Source organism: Oncorhynchus kisutch, linkage group LG2 (assembly GCF_002021735.2).
Source record: "Oncorhynchus kisutch isolate 150728-3 linkage group LG2, Okis_V2, whole genome shotgun sequence".
Lineage (NCBI taxonomy): Eukaryota > Metazoa > Chordata > Actinopteri > Salmoniformes > Salmonidae > Oncorhynchus > Oncorhynchus kisutch.
Window position 1 is genome coordinate 8,601,937 of NC_034175.2, and position 21,521 is coordinate 8,623,457.

General features: G+C 42.5%; 2 protein-coding genes and 1 long non-coding RNA gene across 7 annotated transcripts in view; 2 read left to right on the plus strand and 1 right to left on the minus strand.

Annotated features, from left to right (window-relative positions):
- The window catches only part of LOC109900856 (intermediate conductance calcium-activated potassium channel protein 4), a 48,601-nt gene extending 37,165 nt beyond the window's left edge, over window positions 1-11,436 (plus strand). Inside the window, exons 7-9 of the mRNA XM_020496719.2 lie at window positions 3,590-3,659; window positions 5,316-5,482; window positions 9,349-11,436. Coding sequence (XP_020352308.1) covers window positions 3,590-3,659; window positions 5,316-5,482; window positions 9,349-9,352 — 241 coding nt within the window. The 3' untranslated portion in view covers window positions 9,353-11,436. The remainder of the gene's footprint in view (window positions 1-3,589; window positions 3,660-5,315; window positions 5,483-9,348) is intronic.
- Window positions 11,437-11,569: 133 nt separating this feature from the next.
- On the minus strand, window positions 11,570-20,733 carry si:dkey-79d12.4 (uncharacterized). Of its 4 annotated transcripts, none has more exons than XM_031802722.1 (3): window positions 20,369-20,733; window positions 16,677-16,795; window positions 11,570-15,480 (listed from the first exon to the last, which is right to left on the minus strand). In XM_031802722.1, exons 1-3 carry the CDS (start codon window positions 20,625-20,627, stop codon window positions 11,848-11,850), a joined length of 4,011 nt encoding a protein of 1,336 aa, XP_031658582.1. In that variant the 5' UTR covers window positions 20,628-20,733; the 3' UTR covers window positions 11,570-11,847. The 4 variants fall into 4 exon arrangements, with proteins under 4 accessions (XP_031658582.1, XP_031658575.1, XP_031658598.1 ...); XM_031802715.1 differs by lacking the exon at window positions 20,369-20,733 and adding an exon at window positions 19,052-19,579; XM_031802738.1 differs by lacking the exon at window positions 20,369-20,733 and adding an exon at window positions 17,799-17,942.
- Window positions 18,602-21,517, plus strand: LOC109907206 (uncharacterized). 2 transcript variants are annotated; one of them, XR_004205012.1, is made up of 5 exons: window positions 18,607-18,775; window positions 19,594-19,755; window positions 19,846-20,104; window positions 20,911-21,072; window positions 21,163-21,517. It is a non-coding gene; the product is annotated as an uncharacterized LOC109907206 (long non-coding RNA). The 2 variants fall into 2 exon arrangements; XR_004205011.1 differs by having other exon boundaries at window positions 18,602-18,775; window positions 19,846-21,072.
- Window positions 21,518-21,521: the final 4 nt, after the last annotated feature.

Sequence of the window (21,521 nt, forward strand, 5' to 3'; positions counted from 1 at the left end):
AGCTTCAAAAGGAGGGTGGTGTTTGGAATCATTGTTCTTCCTCTGTCAATCATGGTTACCTGCAATGAAACGCGTGCCATCATAATTGCTTTGCACAAAAAGGGCTTCACAGGCAAGGTTATTGCTGCCAGTAAGATTGCACCAAAATCAACCATTTATCGGATCATCAAGAACTTCAAGGAGAGCGGTTCAATTGTTGTGAAGAAGGCTTCAGGGCGCCCAAGAAAGCCCAGCAAGCACCAGGACCATGTCCTAAAGTTGATTCAGCTGTGGGATCAGGGCACCACCAGTACAGAGCTTGCTCAGGATTGGCAGCAGGCAGGTGTGAGTGCATCTGCACGCAGAGTGAGGCAAAGACTTTTGGAGGTTTTCCTGGTGTCAAGAAGGGCAGCAAAAAAGCCACTCTCTCCAGGAAAAACATCAGGGACAGACTGATATTCTGCAAAATGTACAGGGATTGGACTGCTGAGGACTGTGGTAAAGTCATGTTCTCTGATGAATCCCCTTTCTGATTGTTTGGGACATCCAGAAAAAAACTTGTCCGGAGAAGACAAGGTGAGCGCTACCATTAGTCCTGTGTCATGCCAACAGTAAAGCATCCTGAGACCATTCATGTGTGGGGTTGCTTCTCAGCCAAGGGAGTGGGCTCTCTCACAATTTTGCCTAAGAACACAGCCATGAATAAAGAATGGTACCAACACATCCTCTGAGAGCAACTTCTCCCAACCATCCAGGAACAGTTTGGTGATGAACAATGCCTTTTCCAGCATGATGGAGCACCTTGCCATAAGGCAAAAGTGATAACTAAGTGGCTCGGGGAACAAAACATCAATATTTTGGGTCCATGGCCAGGAAACGTCCCAGATCTTTATCACATGGAGAACTTGTGGTCAATCCTCAAGAGGCGTGTGGACAAACAACAACCCACAAATTCTGACAAACTCCAAGCATTGATTATGCAAGAATGGGCTGCAATCAGTCAGGATGTGGCCCAGAAGTTAATTGACAGCATTCCAGGGCGGATTGCAGGTCTTGAAAAAGAAGGGATCAACACTGCAAATATTGACTCTTTGCATCAACTTCATGTACTTGTCAATAAAAGCCTTTGACACTTATGAAATGCTTGTAATTATACTTCAGTATTCCATAGTAACATCTGACAAAAATATCTAAAGACACTGAAGCAGCAAACTTTGTGAAAATTAATATTTGGGTCATTCTTCAAACTTTTGGTCACGACTGTATGTAAACGTCCGACTTCAACTGTATGTACAGTGCGGTATCCATCATGGCAGTTGCCTTGGGCTGTTACTATTCTCTATTGTTTACAAGAATGCACACTCTACACATAAGCACCTACAGCCAGTGAGCTCACTGAGGCTCTTAGTAAAGAGTTACAGTCAGAGTGGGTAATTAACAATAAACTGGCCTTAAATACATCTAAAACCAAAAGCATTGTATTTGGTTAAAAGCATTCTCTTAGACCTAAACCTCAACTGGAGTTGTGCAGGATGTGACCAGGATGTGACCATTGAACAAGTTCAAGAAGCTGAACTCCAGGGAGTAACATATGTTATCAAGGTCAAGTTATATTGACAAAGTTGTTGTAAAAATATGTTCTGCGTTTGTGACACAAATATCAACTGTACTAGTTGTTCAGGCTCTGATCCTGTCCCATCTTAATTACTGTCTGGTGTTATGGTCAGGTTCAGCAAAGAAAGACCTAGCAAAGCTGCAGCTGGCTCAAAACAAAGCAGTGTGCCTTGCCCTTAACTGCACAAACAGAACTAACATCAACAACATGCATGATGGTCTCATGGTTGAGGAGAAATTGACTACTCTCATCTAGTCTTTTGAAGAAACATTTGTGTGTTGCAATATGCCTAACCACATGTATAATCTATTTACATACACTTGAAAAAGACACATTCCCCACCAGACATGCCACTATGGGTTTTCTTCACGGTACCCAAACCAAAAACAGATTTTATCCGTTGCTTAGTTATGTATAGCGCCATGTCATAGTGGAATGCTCTGCCACCAGAGGTTACTCAGGCAAAAAGCAAGTTTAGCTTTAAAAAACTGATAATAAACATACAATACTGTATCACAGCGCCTCTCCTATTTCTAAAGATCTTATTTAACTGTATATAATAATATGAATATACACTGAGTATACAAACATTAAGAACACCTGCTCTTTCCATGGCATAGACTGACCAGGTGAATCCAGGTGAAAGCTATGATCCCTTATTGATGTCAATTGTTAAATTCACTTCAATCAGTAGGGTGAAGGGGAGGTGACTTGACACAATTGAGACATGGATTGTGTATGTGTGCCATTCAGAGGGTGAATGGGCAAGATAAAATATGTAAGTGCCTTTAAACGGTGTATGTTAGTAGGTGCCAGGCACATCAGTTTGTGTCAAGAACTGCAGCGCTGCTGGGGTTTTAACGCTCAACAGTTTCCCTTGTGTATCAAGAATGGTCCACCACACAAAGGACTTCCAGCCAACTGTTCTGTACTTTGTCATGTATTTGTATGTTTTATGTGGACCTCAGGAAGAATAGCTGCTGCATGTGCAGTAGCTAATGGGGATCTTAATGACCTAAACTAAACACACGTACATACACTTTTACTCAGAATGTCATATGATATTCTCACAACATAAAATGCTGAATTTGGTCAGGAATATTGTTCAATCAAAGAAAGGCTATTTGTTAGACGGTATGTTATATTGCTTCATTTCCTGTTACAAAATTAATAAACTACTAGCAAACATTGTGAAAACCAACAACATACTGTGTGACATCCAACCCCACGATGGGGCTGGTTGTCACAAGTGGACAGAGTGTGTTTGATGGCTTAGAACACCATGTTAGAATAAGATATGAGGATAAAAAGGGTCCCCATTTCAACCGAAGACCTTGGTCCTTCTCCTAATATTAAAAAATAATCTTGTAAGATATACTAGTGCTGAGAAATACACACAAGAGTATAATGTTTGACAACCAACCCCGGTCTCCCCTAACCATTGATTCTTGAAGAGTATGACTTATAAATGCCTCATCAGTTTAGTTCAACTGTTGTGCCTCATCAGAACCCAACATATAAGCTAGTTATGCTCCAATGTTTTTAAACAAAGCAAATGTAAACAAACATAGTTAAAAGTATAATTTTGATAGCATGGATGGTCAGTTCTTGCATCCATAGCCCTGTCTATGAATGTGAGTGGTTTCATTTCTACAGCTCCTTCCCTCAACGTTTTACCGAAATAGGGGGAGGGAGAACCCTATGTTCTTGTTTCTATAGCTGATTGCCTTTTTAAGCCTGAAGCAACTGTTTATTATGTACCTCAGCTTTTCTCAAAGCCAAAGGATTGTGTAATTGTTAGTATAAGGTGTGTTGTGTATGTTCAGTGAAGGGGACCCTCTATAGCGCACACACTACCCAAACAAATCTATACTGTAATGGGTAGAAGTGGCAGTAATGACAGTTTCTCACTTCAGGCCCAGGCATTTATTTAAGGTCACTATCACACCGTTATCATACTAAGATGTTGCTATGTCCTTTGTCTGTTTTGGACAGATTCCGGCACCTGCGCCTCAAACAAAGGAAGCTGAGAGATTACGCCAGTGAGATGGTCGACCTGCCCAAGGTAAACCAACCACACCATACAGTAGGCTAGAACAACTCACGGCAGAGCTGTGTCGACATATTTGACACACACACACACACACACACACACACACACACACACACACACACACACACACACACACACACACACACACACACACACACCACGCGCAGGATAACCCAGATCCAGGTAATAACCACAGTCTTACACAGACCATTATCCAGTATATTAAAGTTGCTGTGTAATTTATTACTAGGTGTTGAGACACATAAAATGTCTGTAAAAGACACATAAAACTCTATAAAACAGCCATGAGTTCTAGCAGAAGGTTCAAGTCACTCTGATGTAATCCTAAAGTCAGAGCTTTTTACCTAATGGGCTACCTGGCAAAGAATGCACAACTATAGAAAATGGCTATAGTTAATGGGTGGTGAGCACTTTTCTTAATTAAATTGATCAATATATTTGTGCAAATCCAGCTCATATGTATATCGAACACAGGAACCAGTGTTTATGAGGAAGAAACGGTCACAGGAGACAGTTTTTAGGAGGGAGATATGTACATGTGTCATATGTGGTTCCCCTCAGTGTTTTAACTAACCTAGGGAGTTGTTTTCCCCAAGAGAGTTGCCACTGTCACTCTCAGCTCATCTGGGGTTAAGTCTGGGTTTATCTGATTTCCATGTTTGGATTTTGTTTGGCATGCTTGTGTTGTTATGACAAATAACGATAAAAAAACACAAAACAACTAGCATTGGGTGAATGGTCTGTTTGGTTGATTAATGGTGAACAGATGCAAATGATAATGTTTGTTTGATTGTTTGTTTGGTTGATTGATGGTTGATCGATGGTGAACAGACGCAGTAGATCATATTTGTTTGTTTGTTTGGTTGGTTGGTTGGTTGATGGTGAACAGATACAGATGATCATGTTTGGTTGTTTGTTTGGTTGATTGATGGTGAAAGGATGCAGATGATCATGTTTGGTTGGTTGATTGATGGTGAACAGATGCAGATGATCATGTTTGGTTGGTTGATTGATGGTGAACAGATGTAGATGATCATGTTTGGTTGATTGTTTGGTTGGTTGATTGATTGATGGTGAACAGATGATCATGTTTGGTTGTTTGTTTGTTTGGTTGGTTGGTTGATTGATGGTGAACAGATGCAGATGATCATGTTTGTTTGGTTGGTTGATTGATGCTGAACAGATACAGATGATCATGTTTGGTTGGTTGGTTGGTTGGTTGATTGATGGTGAACAGATGCAGATGATCATGTTTGGTTGGTTGGTTGGTTGGTTGATTGATGGTGAACAGATGCAGATGATCATGTTTGGTTGATTGGTTGGTTGATTGATGGTGAACAGATACAGATGATCATGTTTGGTTGGTTGGTTGATTGATGGTGAACAGATGCAGATGATCATGTTTGGTTGTTTGTTTGGTTGGTTGATTGATGGTGAACAGATGCAGATGATCATGTTTGGTTGATTGATGGTGAACAGATGCAGATGATCATGTTTGGTTGGTTGATTGATGGTGGACAGATGCAGATGATCATGTTTGGTTGGTTGATTGATGGTGAACAGATGCAGATGATCATGTTTGGTTGGTTGATTGATGGTGAACAGATGCAGATGATCATGTTTGGTTGGTTGATTGATGGTGAACAGATGCAGATGATCATGTGCGACTTGAGTGCGAACTGGAACAACTCTTACCGGGAGCTGGAGCAGCGCATCATCTCCATGGAGCAGAAGTTAGATGAGCTAAGCCACTGCTTCCAACAGACCTCTGAGCTGCTGGCACAGGCCCTGTGCTACCGCAACCCTGAAATCAGGTACAGCTAACACAACCCCAACCCTGAGATCAAGTACAGCTAACACAACCCCAACCCTGAGATCAGGTACAGCTAACACAACCCCAACCCTGAGATCAGGTATAGCTAACACAACCCCAACCCTGAGATCAGGTACAGCTAACACATCCCCAAACCTGAAATCAGGTACAGCTAACACAACCCCAACCCTGAAATCAGGTACAGCTAACACAACCCCAACCCTGAACTCGGGTATAGCTAACACAACCCCAACCCTGAAATCAGGTATAGCAAACACAACCCCACCCTGAGATCAGGTATAGCTAACACAACCCCAATCCTGAAATCGGGTACAGCTAACACAACCCCAACCCTGAAATCAGGTATAGCTAACACAACCACATCACATACTGTATATCAGGTACAGTTAACCCAACCAAAATCCAACCAAGTGCTAACAGTCACTATCTGGACAATATGTGTGAAATGCTTGATAATGTATGTGATATCAACAGACAGGTATATTTTCTGGGTAACCTAAAAATTTACGGACATTCATCAAGCTGTCCACTCAAGACGAAGCCTCAAACTATAACAAGTACCTGCAACCTGGTTCAGCTTATCAATCAACCTACCACTGTATTTACAAACAGCACAGGAATGAAATCATCCAAATGTATTGATCACATCTTTACTGATGCTGCAGAAATCTACACATTCATCAGATATAGTGATCAAAATATAGAAGTTATATCTAGGAAAACCAAAGGCTGGGCCTAATATAGTGTATAAGAGATCCTACCGAGGTTTTGTAATGATTCATATGTTGAAGATGTAAATAATATTTGCTGGTCTGGGGTTTGTAATGAGGAGCAACTGGACATTGCACTTTATGAAATTGCTTATTCCAGTTACTAATAAGCATGCACCCGTTGGGAAAATGAATGTAAAAAAAAAAACTGTTAAATCCCTGGTTGAGAGGGATGAGGCAAAAGGAATGGCAAATAAGTCTAGCTGCACAGCTGATTGGCAAACTTACTATAAATTGAGTATTGTTGTCATGTTGCTACCATGCTTTGTTGTCATGCGATTCTGCCATGATGTGTTGTCTCTCTTTATGTAGTGTCTCTCATCGTGATGTGTGTTTTGTCCTATATTTTTAAACCCAGCCTCCGTCCCCGCATGAGGCCTTTTGGTAGGCTAACATTGTAAATAAGAATCTGTTCTTAACTGACTTGCATAATTAAATAAAGGTTAAATAAAAATAAAAAATGTTACTTAACTAAACAAAAATAAGAACATGTTTTACTATGAAACAAAGATAAATGATATAAAGGATGACAGTAAAAAGCTTTGGAGCACCTTAATGAAATTTTGGGCAAAAAGCCGAACTCAGCTCATTGAATCAGATGGCTTATTCATCACAAAACCAACTGATATTGCCAACTATTTTAATGATTTTTTCATTGGCAAGATTAGAAAATGTAGGCATGTAACCAACAACAAACTCTGCCCTTACACATCCATGAATAACTGACTGAATTATGAAGGACAAACTTTGTAATTTTGAATTCTGTAAAGTGAGCGTGGAAGAGGTGAAAAAATGATTTGTCTATCAACAATGACAAACCACCTGGGTCTGACAACTTGTATGGAAAATTACTAAGGATGATGGTGGACTATAGTGCCACTCCTATTTGCATCTCTTCAATGTAAGCCTACAGGAAAGTATGTACCCTCAGGCCTGGAGAGAAGCAAAAGTCATTCCGGTACCCAAGAATAGCAAAAGCACCCTTTACTGGTTCAAACAGGCAACCAATCAACCTGCTACCAACCCTTAGTAAACTTTTGGAAAAAATAGTGGGAGCTGACTAGGCCCCTTACCTTTTTCAATCTTTACTAATGACATGCCACTGGCACGGAGCAAAGCCTGTGTGTCTATTTATGCTGATGACTCAACATCGTACATGTCAGCTACCACTGCAAGTGAAATCACTGCAACACAACAAAGACCTGCTATCAGTTTTCGAATGGATGACAAGTAATTAGCTAGTCCTAAATATTTCTCAAAACTTTGTGACTAACCATTCACTAAACCCTAAACCTCAACTTAATATTGTAATGAATAATGTGGAAATTGAGCAAGTTGAGACTAAACTGCGTTGTGTAATTCTGGATTAGAAACCGTCACAGTCAAAACATATTGATGCAACGGTAGCAAAAATGTGGAGAGGTCTGTGCGTAATAAAGTGCTACTCTGCTTTCTTGACATCACTATCAACAAAACAAGTCCTACAGGCCCTAGTTGTTGCAGCTGGACTACTGCCCAGTCATATGGTAAAGTGCCACAAAGAGGGACATCGGCAAATGACAGTTGCCCCAGAACAGAGCAGCACGGCTGGTCCTTTAATGTACACAGCGAGCTAAAATCAATAACATGCATGTCGATCTCTCATGGCTCAAAGTAGAGGATAGATTGACTGTACTACTTGTCTTTGTGAGAGGTATGATGATGAAATGATGAAAGCACCAAGCTGTCTGTTCAAGTGACTAGCACACAGCTCACCCATGCATACCCCACAAGACATACCACCAGGGGTCTCTTCAGTCTCCAAGTCCAGGACACCGATAAAGGCACAGTACTACACAGAGCCATGACTACATGGAACTCTATTGCACATCAATTAACTCATGCAAGCAGTAAAAATCTGATTTGAAAAACAGATAAAACTACACCTTATGGAACAATGTGGACTGTAAAGAGACGCACACATACGCACACACATTGTAATGTTGTTGTATTGTGGTATTATCCATTTTGTATTGTAGATACTGAATGTAGTGGTAGAGTAGTGGTGTAATAATGTGTTGTATGATGTACTGTTTTATTTTTTTGCGATGTAATCGCCTTCATCTTGTTTGGACCCCGAGAAGTGTAGCTACTGCCTTGGCAGCAGCTAATGGGGATCCTTAATAAATACAAATACAGAACTCATATCAGCTACAGCTCACACAACCACAACTGTTACTGTATATCAGGTATAGTTAAGACAACCACAACCCAAACACAACCCTGAGATTAGACCATTTCACAACCACAAACTAAGCAGTTTTTACAGTAGACCTTTAAAGGTGCTACAAATAGGGATTTTTTGTGTAATTTCAGAAAATGTCCATAATATACAGTATCTGGCACTAATTGTGGAATAGTAGTGTTAGTGTTTCACAGTATTATTTATCTGCCAGTGTTGTGATATTCACCTATTGATTTCTCCAGCCAGCCAAGCATCTGTTGTCAAAGCTGTTCTGACTTTATGGCTGTGTTATCTAGTGGAAATCGCTCTGTCATTTCCTGGTTGCATTTTCCGTTTATGTGAGAGAAAAAAAGCACTGAATAGTATAAGGAATCATGGCACTAAATCACTGCGAAATATATTTTCAATAACAAAATATTGTTACTGTTACTTCTGGTTTTGGCCCACCAGCTTTAAACAGCTGTAAAAAAATATATTTTTGTATTATTGAAAATATATTTCACAACATTTAGATGATACAATGACTCCCTACACTATTCAGTGCTTGTTTTGTCAACTAGATAACACAGCCAAAGTCCGAACAGCTTTCACAGTTTGACAACAGATGCCACTCCGGCAGTAGAAATCAATAGGCGAATATCCCTGCCAATCACAACACTGGTGGTTAAGTAATAGTGTGAAACACTATCATTCCACTATTAGTGCCAGATATATTATGGACATTTTCTGACATTACAATGCAAAAATAAAATAAAAAATGTCTAGCACCTTTAACTATCACAACCAAACTTGATATGAACATGCTTGAGAATAACCTGCACTGTAGATTCTAACTATTCTCTCTCTCTCCAGGTGACTCGTGGCTGTGTGGTGGTTGGGTGAACCACACTCGCTGCAGGCCTTTCCCAAAGACTAAATATGGATGCTACCAGCCTTCTGTAATTTCCATCAGACCGGGATGGGAATCCTCTTCCCCCCCAAAGCTGCATTTAACATTTGGCCTGCTGCACCACTTGGACTACTGCCAGGACCACGGCTGGCATCATGTTCTGACCCAGCGGCTGAATGGACACTACGCACAACGACTCGTACTTGTAAAGACAAAAAAGGACTTCATTTTACTACAGCGGCGTCTGATATAGATGACTGGTGTATTTTTATCAGATGTGTTTAATGTAGAAAATGTTGCGTTAACAATCTCAATGAAGAACTCCAGTAACATGGCCTCTGGTTCTGTAGATTGTATCATCTCAGAGGGAGGGGCTCTATGGGTTCACCCTCTGATGGCTCTGTAAAGTATGTCCCCTAACTCCTGCTATTAGTGTTACAAGTTACATTGGAGTCTCCTAAACACAATGCCTGGTTCCTATGGAACGAGAGGTTTAAACAAGGTTTTTAAATGTGAGGGGAACTTTGAATGCCACTCAGTATTGACAGCCTCCCTCAAAGCGTCTTTCAATCATACCTTTTTCCACAAGTAAAACACAACGGTTATTCCACACGTTTTTCCTAACAGGAAGTATAAAGAGGTGACATTCTCAGAGGCACCAGTGTATGGGACAACTGCCTTATTACTAGAGAGAGCTGCTGGTCACTTATAAAATACACATCTCTGTTCTCTTACTGTTCTAATCCTCTAGATTTTGTTGGATTAGGAAATAAAACAATTTCTCTTCACATGGCCTTAGTCAGAGGGATAAACTGCTAGTCAGTTGCCATGTCTCAAGGGCTGCCCGCTCTCCCACTCAAACACTCCCTAGGGTAGTGTGTGGTTACCGAAGTAGACTGAATTTAACAGAGACTCTTTCGCATAAATAACTCATCTAGACTGTTAAAGCCCGACATATATTGTTGTTTTAAGGATGATTGTATGGGGAAGCAGTCAGTTTACATAGTTAAGCTATTCTCATAACGATCAAGACAAGTGGCATAGCCTAATAAAGTACGCAGGCTGATATTTATTGGGATAACTCATGTACTGGAGGCAGCTCTGCAGTGGTCACTAGCTGGCACAGCCACAGTCATAAAATCTGATTTGAAACCCAACCACGCTGCTAAACATAATGCCAAATTGTTGTTTTCATTAATTTTTACAATATAGCCAACTTTGAATTTGTAAGTCACCCATTTAGTGGAAACCGCTCAGTTCTGCTCCCAGGGCAAGACTCAAGACAATAAATGTCAACCTGCATAAAGTACATGGAGACATTGCTCACTGTTATTCTAATTCTGATGTGACAGCTCCCCCCAGAGGATATGTACATGCATGACAATCACACACCAGTCATAGACATGAATGTCAAACGACATCATATTCTTGGGTCTCTGTGGCAGCCTTTGGGTAATACATCATCAGTCTAAAAACGTTTGAAATCTTTTACCAAACAATACTTGTGACATGGATTGTTTTGGACTAGTAACAGCCAAATTATATTTAGTACACAGGTAGGATTAAAAGTGGTCAGTCTTTAAATGAGGGTGGATTTTTAGAACACAGCTCTCAATATATGTTGCACTCAAGTGTGAATGGGGAAATATGGGTCAGGGGCACTGCATTGTCTTATATGCATAATTTATGTAATTCACTTTGTGAATCCACAAATTGTACCCGTTCTCCAGCCCCAATGGTAAGGCTGGTAATCTGGGGCATTACTAAATCAAGCACCTTGTGAGGACAACTATTCCCATGGTTGTATTTAAACTGGACTTCTGCATTTTCATTAACTGGAGTTAAGATATGTAATTTAAAAATATATATATTTCGTTTTTTTAACATGAGGATAACATGTAGAGGTAATATTGTGAAATCGGCTTACAAAAGGATAGATTCTGCAAAAACGATAACTGCGTTTACAGCTTTTCTTTTGCACATGATAAAACCATGCATTGTAAATAAATGTTCTGGTCTTCCTGACAATTAAAAGCCATTGGTGAGTGGAAGTATTTGGATGAGTATTGTTCTACCAGCTAAATCATAACCTACTTATAATATGGCCATCTCATGGAACCGAATGAATGATAATGCTTTAGTCTTCCTAATGTACCCTATGACCTCTTACAAAGACAACTCAAGTAAAATATATAATTTTAATATGATTGTATTTTTGCTCTTTTGGTGAAAACAATGTTTTAGTGGAAGTGAAAACACATTTTAAACCAATACATACATAGATTATTTCTTAAGGAATCATCTTTCATTCAGTGAAAAAAGTCAAGCAAGTCCACAAACTGCATTGTCCTCCTCTACCCGTAACATAGTAAATGATAGGCTTGCCTGCCTGTGTGAGCCATGGAAAAACCACTGCTTTGAATAGGGCCTAGACTGGGCCCTGCTGTGGGCCCATTTCAGTGTTAAGTCCTTTGGGTGTTTTTCAGTTTGTGCCAGAGAAAAGCAGCGGGCCTACAAAACACCTGCCCACAGTGACAGGAGAAGGGCATCCGGCACGCTTTCCTCAGCTTCAAAGTTATGCTGTCACCTGGACATCGAGTCGTGTTGGAAGCTCCAACCATGTGCTGTGCGAGGCACTTTGCTCCGTCGAAGGTCTCCCCGCAGGCAGTGCATATGTAGCGGGTGGCCTGGGCGTGCTGGAGATAGTGGCGCAGGAGGTGCAACCGCCGCAGGAACGACCTACCACAGTGGCAGCGGTACCGCCGGGAGCCCCGGTGGAGGTAGCGGTGCTTCACACTGAGCGAGGGCTGCTGCGAGACGGCGCCGCACTGGCGGCAGGTGTAGGTGCACTTGGAGCGCCAGCTCATCTTCATGCGTTTCTCCAGGGCCAGCTCCTTACTTCTATTCACAAACATACACATGATGCTTAGAGGGGCTGGGGCAAAGGCAAGGGTAAAGGGGGAAGACTGCGCTAGGGGGGGGGTGGGGACAGGTGAGAGGTGGATCATGGTGATTTTCCCCGGGGCAGAGGCTGAGACAGATCTAGGGGATGGGGTGGTGGGGGATCTGATAGGGTCCATGGCTAGGGCAATGGGCCTGGGTGTCTGCTGTTGGACAGATTTAGCCTGATGGACAGTCTGTTGCAGAAGGTTAGAGAACTGCCCAAGGGGCTTTGCTGTGTTAGTCTGCGTGGGTGCCGTGACCTGCGTTTTGGGAGGGTTGGTCTGTGGGGCCACTGGGACCAGCCTGGCAATTTTCGCTGGACCACCACCAGTGTTGTCAATGAGCAAGGTGGCCACCACAGGAACAGCTGGCTGGGAAGAGGAGGTGGTAGACAGCATTACTCTAGGCAGAGACACAGACTGTCCAGCAGGTGTTAGCTGGCCCTGATCAGACACTGGGACCAGTCGTTTCAGCTCCTTAATGCCACTACTGCAACACATCAGGGTGGAGCTACTGGGGCTCTGCTGGCCTGAGGTGGTAGAGATAGCCATGGGTACGAAGGAGAAAGTCGTAGCGGAGGACCCACCAGCTTGGGTGACCAGCTTGTCAGCGTGAGCTAAAACAATATGGTCCACCAGACTGCCCTCAGTAAGAAAGTAAGCTTTACACATAACGCATTGGATACCCTTCTGCTTATTGCAGTACTTCATGTGATGTTCCAGACTAGTGAAGGGCCCTCTGCCGCAACGGACACAGGCACCGTTGTCAGGCATCTCTGTGACTGGGCTCTGAACTCGGGATTTGGTACTGTGATAGGAAATCATATGGTTGGCCAGGACATCACTAGGAAAGAACAACTTGCACACAGAACATTGGATGCACTTCCTCTTAGAGCAGGTCTTCATGTGGTTGTCCAGATTAGTGAATGGCCCCTTGCCACAATGGTCACAGGTACCTTTGTCAGGGGTATCTGATGGGATACTGTGAAAGAGAACCTTATGGTCGGCCAGGGCTGTCTCTGTAGGAAAGAAAACGTTGCAAACAAAGCATTTGAAGCCCTTCTTCCCAGAGCAGGTCCTCAAGTGGATATCCAGACTAGTGAATGGACCTCTGCCACAATAGAGACAGGTACCTTCAGCGGTCTCGGAGTCCGTGCTCTGGACTTGGTATGGGATGCTCTGGACTTGGTATGGGGTTCTATGGACATGGTATGGGGTTCTATGGACATGGTATGGGGTGCTATGATAGCAAACCATATGATCAGCCAGGACTGATTCAGTAGGAAAAAAAACTTTGCACACAGAGCATTTTAAGCCCTTCTGCTTAGAGCAGGTCCTCATGTGGATGTCCAGACTAGTGAATGGTCCACAGCCGCAATAAACACAGACACCTTGGTCAGAGGTCTTTAATGTGGCACTGTGATATTTAAGATTATGGTCCACCAGGGATTTCTCAGAAGGAAATTGGACTTTGCACTCAGAGCATTGGAAGGACCAATCCCTAGAGCAGCTCCTCAAATGGAAGTCCATATCAGTGAATGGCCCTCTGCCGCAAACCGCACACATAGTGGAAAGCTGTCCGTGAACTGAAACGTTATGGTTCTGCAGGGCCTTCCTATTATGGAAGAGTACCCTGCACTCAGTGCATGTAAGACCTTTCCAACTGCAGCCTCTCAAATGAACGTCCATATTAATGAATGGCCCTGTTCCACAATAGATACACGTAGTGGGATCAGGAACATATGGCGGGGGTGTGTCTTTTTTGGGACAGTTGTGGTTTTTGTAGATGGCCAGATCGGGGAAGACCTGGCGGCAGAATTCACAGGCGTACATTTGGCCCGATATGGCTTCAGAGTGAGTCCGAACCTGATGGTCCAACATGGCCATCTCGGTAGGGAAGACTGCTTGGCATAAAGAGCATTGAAAGTCCTTCTTCATATTGCAGGTCTTCACATGAAATTCCATATTATGATACGGTCCTTTGGCACAATAGATGCAATAATAAGGCTTGACTTGGGACAACTTGGTCTTGTGCTGCTTAGTCCGGGATGGCCGGGTCTTGGCGTTCCGTGTGCGTACGGGAGTGTAAGAAGACCCACTAGATTCCCCAGTGCTGCTGGACCTCGAGTCAGAATCCGATAACTCTTCTGGGTCAAATTCTGACTCCCGCTCAGACGAGGAGGGCTCACCCTCTTGGTCAATAAGCGTCTCAGCGTCCTCTTCTTCGCTGTGGATGTCATTATTCCCATCCTCTCCCTGTTTGCTTTTAATTTCCTCCTCCTCTTCTTCACTCAGTCTGATGTCCTCCTCATCGATATCAGTTTCCCCGCTGCTCTCTGTTAACCTGTCGTTGTCTGCTCCTCCAGCGCTCTCAGTGTCTTCGCTATATTCACCCCCCTCTCCATCGTTCATCCCCTCATCCCACTGGAGGGGGGCGCAATCAACCTCAACCCCTCTCTCGAGTTTGACACGGATCCTCAGTGAGGGAGTCAGAGTGGAGGGGTCTGGTTTGACATCTTCCTCCTCCTCCTCTGATTCCTCCAGCCTATGTCTTGTCTTTGACACTCTCCCATTGCTTTCCATGCTGTATGTATGGTCTAGGGTCACCGCTGAAGGTGGAGTACACTGTGCATTTAAAGTCTCCTCACTTCCATTCAAGCCATCATTTGAGGTGTCCTCATGGTCAAGAGCCACAACTGAAGGAACAGTATGCTGTCCCTTTAAAGTCTCTTCACTGCTATTCAAGACATTATTTGAGATGTACCCAAGGGGTGTATTTAACAACTCAGTGAACAAGTGTATTCCTATGTGCTTGTTGAGATCCCACAAGTTGCTGAAATGCAGCTGGCAGTTGCTGCAATGGAGGACTGAGTTTGGGTGTGCGTTGACTAGGTGCTTAGCCAGTGATATTGTGCGACTGAAAGTCACCCGACAGATGTTGCAGGACGTTGAGACCTTGGACCCGTGGCTCTCAAAGTGTTCGATCAACTCCTGACCAGACTTGAATTGCACGCCACATTCCCAGCACTTTCCCCCCAGCTCCATGGAATGCATGCCGTAAGCAGAGACGCTGTCCCCTGACAGGTCACAGTCATCGTCACTCGAGTCCTCTGGCATGGAGAACGGGCGTGGCACAGAAAACCTGGGGATCTCCTGCAATTCACAGCAAAATTACTTATTAGAGACAAAGTGAGTAATTTAATCAAGCAATAGTTTACAAAGTGATGACTGTTGACTGACCACAAATATATTATTGTTTATTGTACATATGAGGCAGACACTGGTGAACGTCAATAAATAGAGCCTTGGAAACAGTCTACAGAAAGATACAGCATACTCAAAGCCTAACAGCCAGAGTAGTTTTTCTTAATCAGTTCATTAAAGGATAAGTTCTGTATTTTGTATGTAAATGGCATTTTATAGAAGTATGCAGACGCTTTGTGATTTCATTTGTTTTTGAGAAACTTACCCCACCAGCAATACACATGACATTCTGTCATTCCTAACATTAATCACACCTTTATACTCCATTTTGTGAGAGTCGAGTAGTTTCCCCTATGCATCTGTGCCACTTCTCCGTGTAGCCTGCGCATATGCACACAGAAAAGTATCATGGGTTACATGGAGAAGTATCGCTCGAGTCACACAAAATGGAATATAACGTTGCGGATAAAGTTCGGAATCACACAATTTAATGTGTACAACATCACTATACTGAGAGAGTTGCTGTTTTTCAAAAACATACGTACTTAGGTGTTTTTGGAGCATTTTTTCATGTTTTATAATGCCCCTGAAACTGCTGAACAAGCATGAGGAAGTATATCGCTTGTGGGGCATGCTTCTCAAAAACAAATGAAATCGCAAAAAAAGTGTCTGGTACTTCTAAAACATGTCAAATACAGATTTGGTTCAAAAGAGTGAACTTCTCCTTTAATAGCCTACATAAGGAAAACATATAAAATTACCAAGTGTACAGGTGTAGAAATAAAACAGATTTTCAGAGGGTTCCCTGTCCTGCAGATGAAAAAAAGAGAGAAAATAACAAGGCAGCCAATGGAGAGGGCACTGAGAGAAGAAAGAGAGAAGTAGAGATAGGGATACATTCAAGATGGATACAGAGACTATTCCATTTCCATGCCAGACTGAATTGATTGAAAAGGAATTTGGGTTAAAAATGTAAACAATGAAAAATTCCTGAAACAAATTATCAAAATTGACAGCCATCAAAATGATATGTACTCTCCCGCTGTACATAATTTGGGATGGATGACATTCTACTGGGAACACTGATAGGATATCATTGATAACTGTAGTCTCTGGCCTGTATCAACTCTGTTTATGCAACTCACCGGTGGACTCTGCTTGTGGGCTTTGTTCATATCCTCCAGTAGTTCCACCTCTGCCCCCACGGTCTCCTGAATCACTATGTCTTCTGGAGCCATCTCCATAGCAACCGTATACTGGCTCCCTACATTTTGAGGGACACAAAGTAAGCAAAAAGAAATCCACACAGACAGTGACTGACAGACACACACACAGATGATATAGTGACATGGAGAAAGTCATAATAACTTGCTACAGTATTACCACAGATAGAAGAAGGGTTAGTTGCCAGTTTGTTTGGCATTACTGTAGACTGTGATAGTTAAACTCCAAAAGGCAAAACATTAGTTCTAATGCCACTTTCTGCAAAATGTTGCTAATATTGGCCAAGAGGGTTGTTAACTTCCATGATATTGTCCAGCTAAGCGCCCGAGTGACGCAATGGTCTAAGTCACTGCATCTCAGTGCAAGAGGCGTCACTACAGTCCCTGGTTCGAATCCAGGCTATATAACATCCAGCCGTGATTGGGAGTCCCATAGAGCGGCGCATAACTGGCCCAGCAGCATCCGGGTATGGTCGGGGTAGGCCATCATTGTAAATAAGAATTTGTTCTTAACTGACCTGCCTAGTTAAATAAAAGTTTAGATCTCCTCTCTGCTGGTACTAGCGTTAGCTAGGCTAAAGTTATCAAAAATATGTTTTTATTCAGACAATCTAGGGTGTAATCATTAGTGCAAACAGTTGCAAATTGGACAAATTCTGGTAGGTCCCGCCCCGTTTTGTTTGCTTCCGTTTCCGAAACGATTTGTAACAGACTAGCGTCATGAATACACCCCTAACTAGATATGAGACAACCAGTTATTCCAATTATGTACTTCAGACTACACAGGTGTGTAGCTAGATCGCTCAATAACGTACAAGTTAACTCTCAAATGTGAGGATCACGTAACAATTTCTCTCCAATGTAATGACGCGCTCAATGCTGTTGTTATCGATCTAGAGAGAGCGCGTTCTCCCATTCGATAATGCCGTTGGTTTGGTGCACGTGCGAAATTGGCATTGATTCGTTTATTTTTGGACTTAAATTCCCTAGCTAACACCTACTACGAATTGTACATAACTATAGCAACATTTGTAAAACAATTACCTTTTATGTCCCTTTTAAACGTTAAAAATCCCTGCTTTGGCTTCCATCATTTATTCTCTATTTCCTGTTTTAACAGGAATGGGTGGAGTCAGTGTGAAGCCTACAGCTCCCAGTATGCACCAGTGGCCATCTTTGTAAACGCTATACTACAACTCCCAGTATTCATATTATACTTAACGATTTCCACACATTTGCAAAAAACAACCAAATAAACAAATGCATAATTAGGCTACACATACTGCTGTAGAAATGACACACTGTACCTTTGTTTACCATAATATAACCTCTGTCCATAAGGTCCTACTTTAATTTATGATTTAAATGTGATGCCATTTCAATTATGCCATTTTTATTATGTCATTAATTAATTATTAGGCCTATTTTATTAGCTAAGTGGGGAATTTAAATTTGTAAAAACATTTCAAAAATCCATCTGAAATTATTGTCATCAACATGTGACACCCTGTTATATATATATATATATATAAAGAGTATGATTAGCTAAAAGTATGCCTGAACTACATGAACGGTGCTACAATTTACTAACCAAATTTTACACAGCATTTACAAACGTCAGAACTCCAATCAGTTTACAAAACATGGAATTATGTGTTGTATTCATTACGTCTTGCAACGGAAACAGTTTAACGTTTAAGAACCAAACGGAAGAAAACAGAGCAAACGGAACGAAACGGGGAGGGACCTAGCACATACCTACTTGAATTTGTCCAATAGAAACTCTCGTATTCGTTGCAAAACGGAAAACGTTTTTGGCAAAAATGAATACTCCCCTGTCGTGCAGCAAAACCACACTGAACTGCCCGGAACTAATGTAGCCTAGTCAGCTGGCTTCGTTTCCCAAAGAAAGATTTGAGAGATGTACTTCAGCGTTACCGTTTGTTTTTGTTTCCGTTTGGTGGATTCTATCTGGAAAGCAAGTAGCTAATCCTTCATGAAGCCCTAATTAATCGCATAACGTAAGTGTTAACGAAAGAACTATGTGTATTGTAAAATGAAAGACGAGTGAAAGTGTTTTACATATATGCGTCGTTGGCCTGGAAAGACTAGCGTGTTCATTCAATCATTGTAATTCTCCCGGCTACAACTATGGCAATTTCCATGGTTTGTTCATGGCTGTTCGTGTAGTAGGTATATCATCTATTTATAATGTTCCTGTCCACTTTACCTGGACATCGAGTTGATCTAGCTAATAATAATAATAATAATAATAATAATAGACATTCACCACTTACCAAGAGGAGGTTTCGTATAGTCGTGGTCACAGTTAAGTGTCCGGCTCCTGTTCTCGGTTTCTCGAACATCAACTCCAAGACGAGCCTTTGCCCTTTCATATCCAGATTCCCGCGTTGTTGCGGGATGATAGTCGTTCCATTGGAAACGTCTAGGAACAGCCCCGACTTCAGACCCTTGCGGTCTGACGAAGTCGCCAGGGTTGAAGTGTAAGTTGCAAATATACAGAATGGGCTTCCTCGACGTCTCTTCTAATTGCATGCCCCCACTTCTTCAATGCGAGGGGGATATATGAGCACTGCGGGACACTACAAACACGTATGTTTTTCGAGTCCGCCATTGGCATTTCTGTTGCCGGAAGTGCGTCGACCCACCTGCAGCTACTTCCGCTTTTAAGAGCCAGGAATTGTGTATATAGCCACTCTTCAGATCCGTTCCACCCAAATATATTTGTTACTGTAGCTAGCTGCTGCATATCGGTAGAGTAGTATCCATTACATTTGAACTGATGTTGTAGCTATCTGTTCCCATTTTATTTTGACAGTTAACCACAGTGTGCAACATGTCAGAATCTGGCCACATTCAACCTGGCATGTATGGACAGGGACAGAGGAGAAGGCCACGCCGAGACAGAGATGTGGGTCCCCCGGGGCAAAACCTCTCTGGTCCCAGTCGAGATCGAGAATATGTCCCCAGAGAACGCAGGGTAAGAACAAGAGTGCATGGCTTTCCTATGCAGGAAAATTATCTCTATGGGCTTCTTTAGTTTATTGTAGTTCTTATCTGGTCTTTGAAGGATGTCAGTGAGGAGCTTCCAGGACCACTTTCAGGCTCATGTTAGGAATGGCTAACAGCAGGACATGCCTCTTGAGAACAGGAAGTTCCTTCTCCATTGTCTCCACCAGTTTGGGGAAGTCATGGAGAGGTACTGAAATTGGAGATGAGGAAGACCTGAGGAGACTCCACACCATGATACTAGAAGTCCTAAGTTGAGCAAAGCATATAAAATGAAGACCAGTACAACCACAACAGTAACTGTATTTCCATTTTATCCAGTAAGTGTTAACGAAAGAACTATGTGTATTGTAAAATGAAAGACGAGTGAAAGTGTTTTACATATATGCGTCGTTGGCCTGGAAAGACTAGCGTGTTCATTCAATCATTGTAATTCTCCCGGCTACAACTATGGCAATTTCCATGGTTTGTTCATGGCTGTTCGTGTAGTAGGTATATCATCTATTTATAATGTTCCTGTCCACTTTACCTGGACATCGAGTTGATCTAGCTAATAATAATAATAATAGACATTCACCACTTACCAAGAGGAGGTTTCGTATAGTCGTGGTCACAGTTAAGTGTCCGGCTCCTGTTCTCGGTTTCTCGAACATCAACTCCAAGACGAGCCTTTGCCCTTTCATATCCAGATTCCCGCGTTGTTGCGGGATGATAGTCGTTCCATTGGAAACGTCTAGGAACAGCCCCGACTTCAGACCCTTGCGGTCTGACGAAGTCGCCAGGGTTGAAGTGTAAGTTGCAAATATACAGAATGGGCTTCCTCGACGTCTCTTCTAATTGCATGCCCCCACTTCTTCAATGCGAGGGGGATATATGAGCACTGCGGGACACTACAAACACGTATGTTTTTCGAGTCCGCCATTGGCATTTCTGTTGCCGGAAGTGCGTCGACCCACCTGCAGCTACTTCCGCTTTTAAGAGCCAGGAATTGTGTATATAGCCACTCTTCAGATCCGTTCCACCCAAATATATTTGTTACTGTAGCTAGCTGCTGCATATCAGTAGAGTAGTATCCATTACATTTGAACTGATGTTGTAGCTATCTGTTCCCATTTTATTTTGACAGTTAACCACAGTGTGCAACATGTCAGAATCTGGCCACATTCAACCTGGCATGTATGGACAGGGAGTGAGGAGAAGGCCACGCCGAGACAGAGATGTGGGTCCCCCGGGGCAAAACCTCTCTGGTCCCAGTCGAGATCGAGAATATGTCCCCAGAGAACGCAGGGTAAGAACAAGAGTGCACGGCTTTCCTATGCAGGAAAATGATCTCTATGGGCTTCTTTAGTTTATTGTAGTTCTTATCTGGTCTTTGAAGGATGTCAGTGAGGAGCTTCCAGGACCACTTTCAGGCTCATGTTAGGAATGGCTAACAGCAGGACATGCCTCTTGAGAACAGGAAGTTCCTTCTCCATTGTCTCCACCAGTTTGGGGAAGTCATGGAGAGGTACTGAAATTGGAGATGAGGAAGACCTGAGTAGACTCCACACCATGATACTAGAAGTCCTAAGTTGAGCAAAGCATATAAAATGAAGACCAGTACAACCACAACAGTAACTGTATTTCCATTTTATCCAGTGATAAAAAAAGGGCCACTTTTTAACTCATGTTTTTATGTACCATTGCGCTCAAACTCAAAATGTTGGTGTGTTAAACCAATATACCACGAATAAAGGG

Coding starts and splice junctions, on each gene's coding strand:
- si:dkey-79d12.4 (XM_031802722.1), bottom strand. CDS start 20,627: ATGCAATTAGAAGAGACGTCGAGGAAGCCCATTCTGTATATTTGCAAC. Junction 16,796..20,368: donor CTATACGAAACCTCCTCTTG/GTAAGTGGTGAA, acceptor CTCAAAATGTAG/GGAGCCAGTATACGGTTGCT. Junction 15,481..16,676: donor CCCACAAGCAGAGTCCACCG/GTGAGTTGCATA, acceptor TGTGAATTGCAG/GAGATCCCCAGGTTTTCTGT.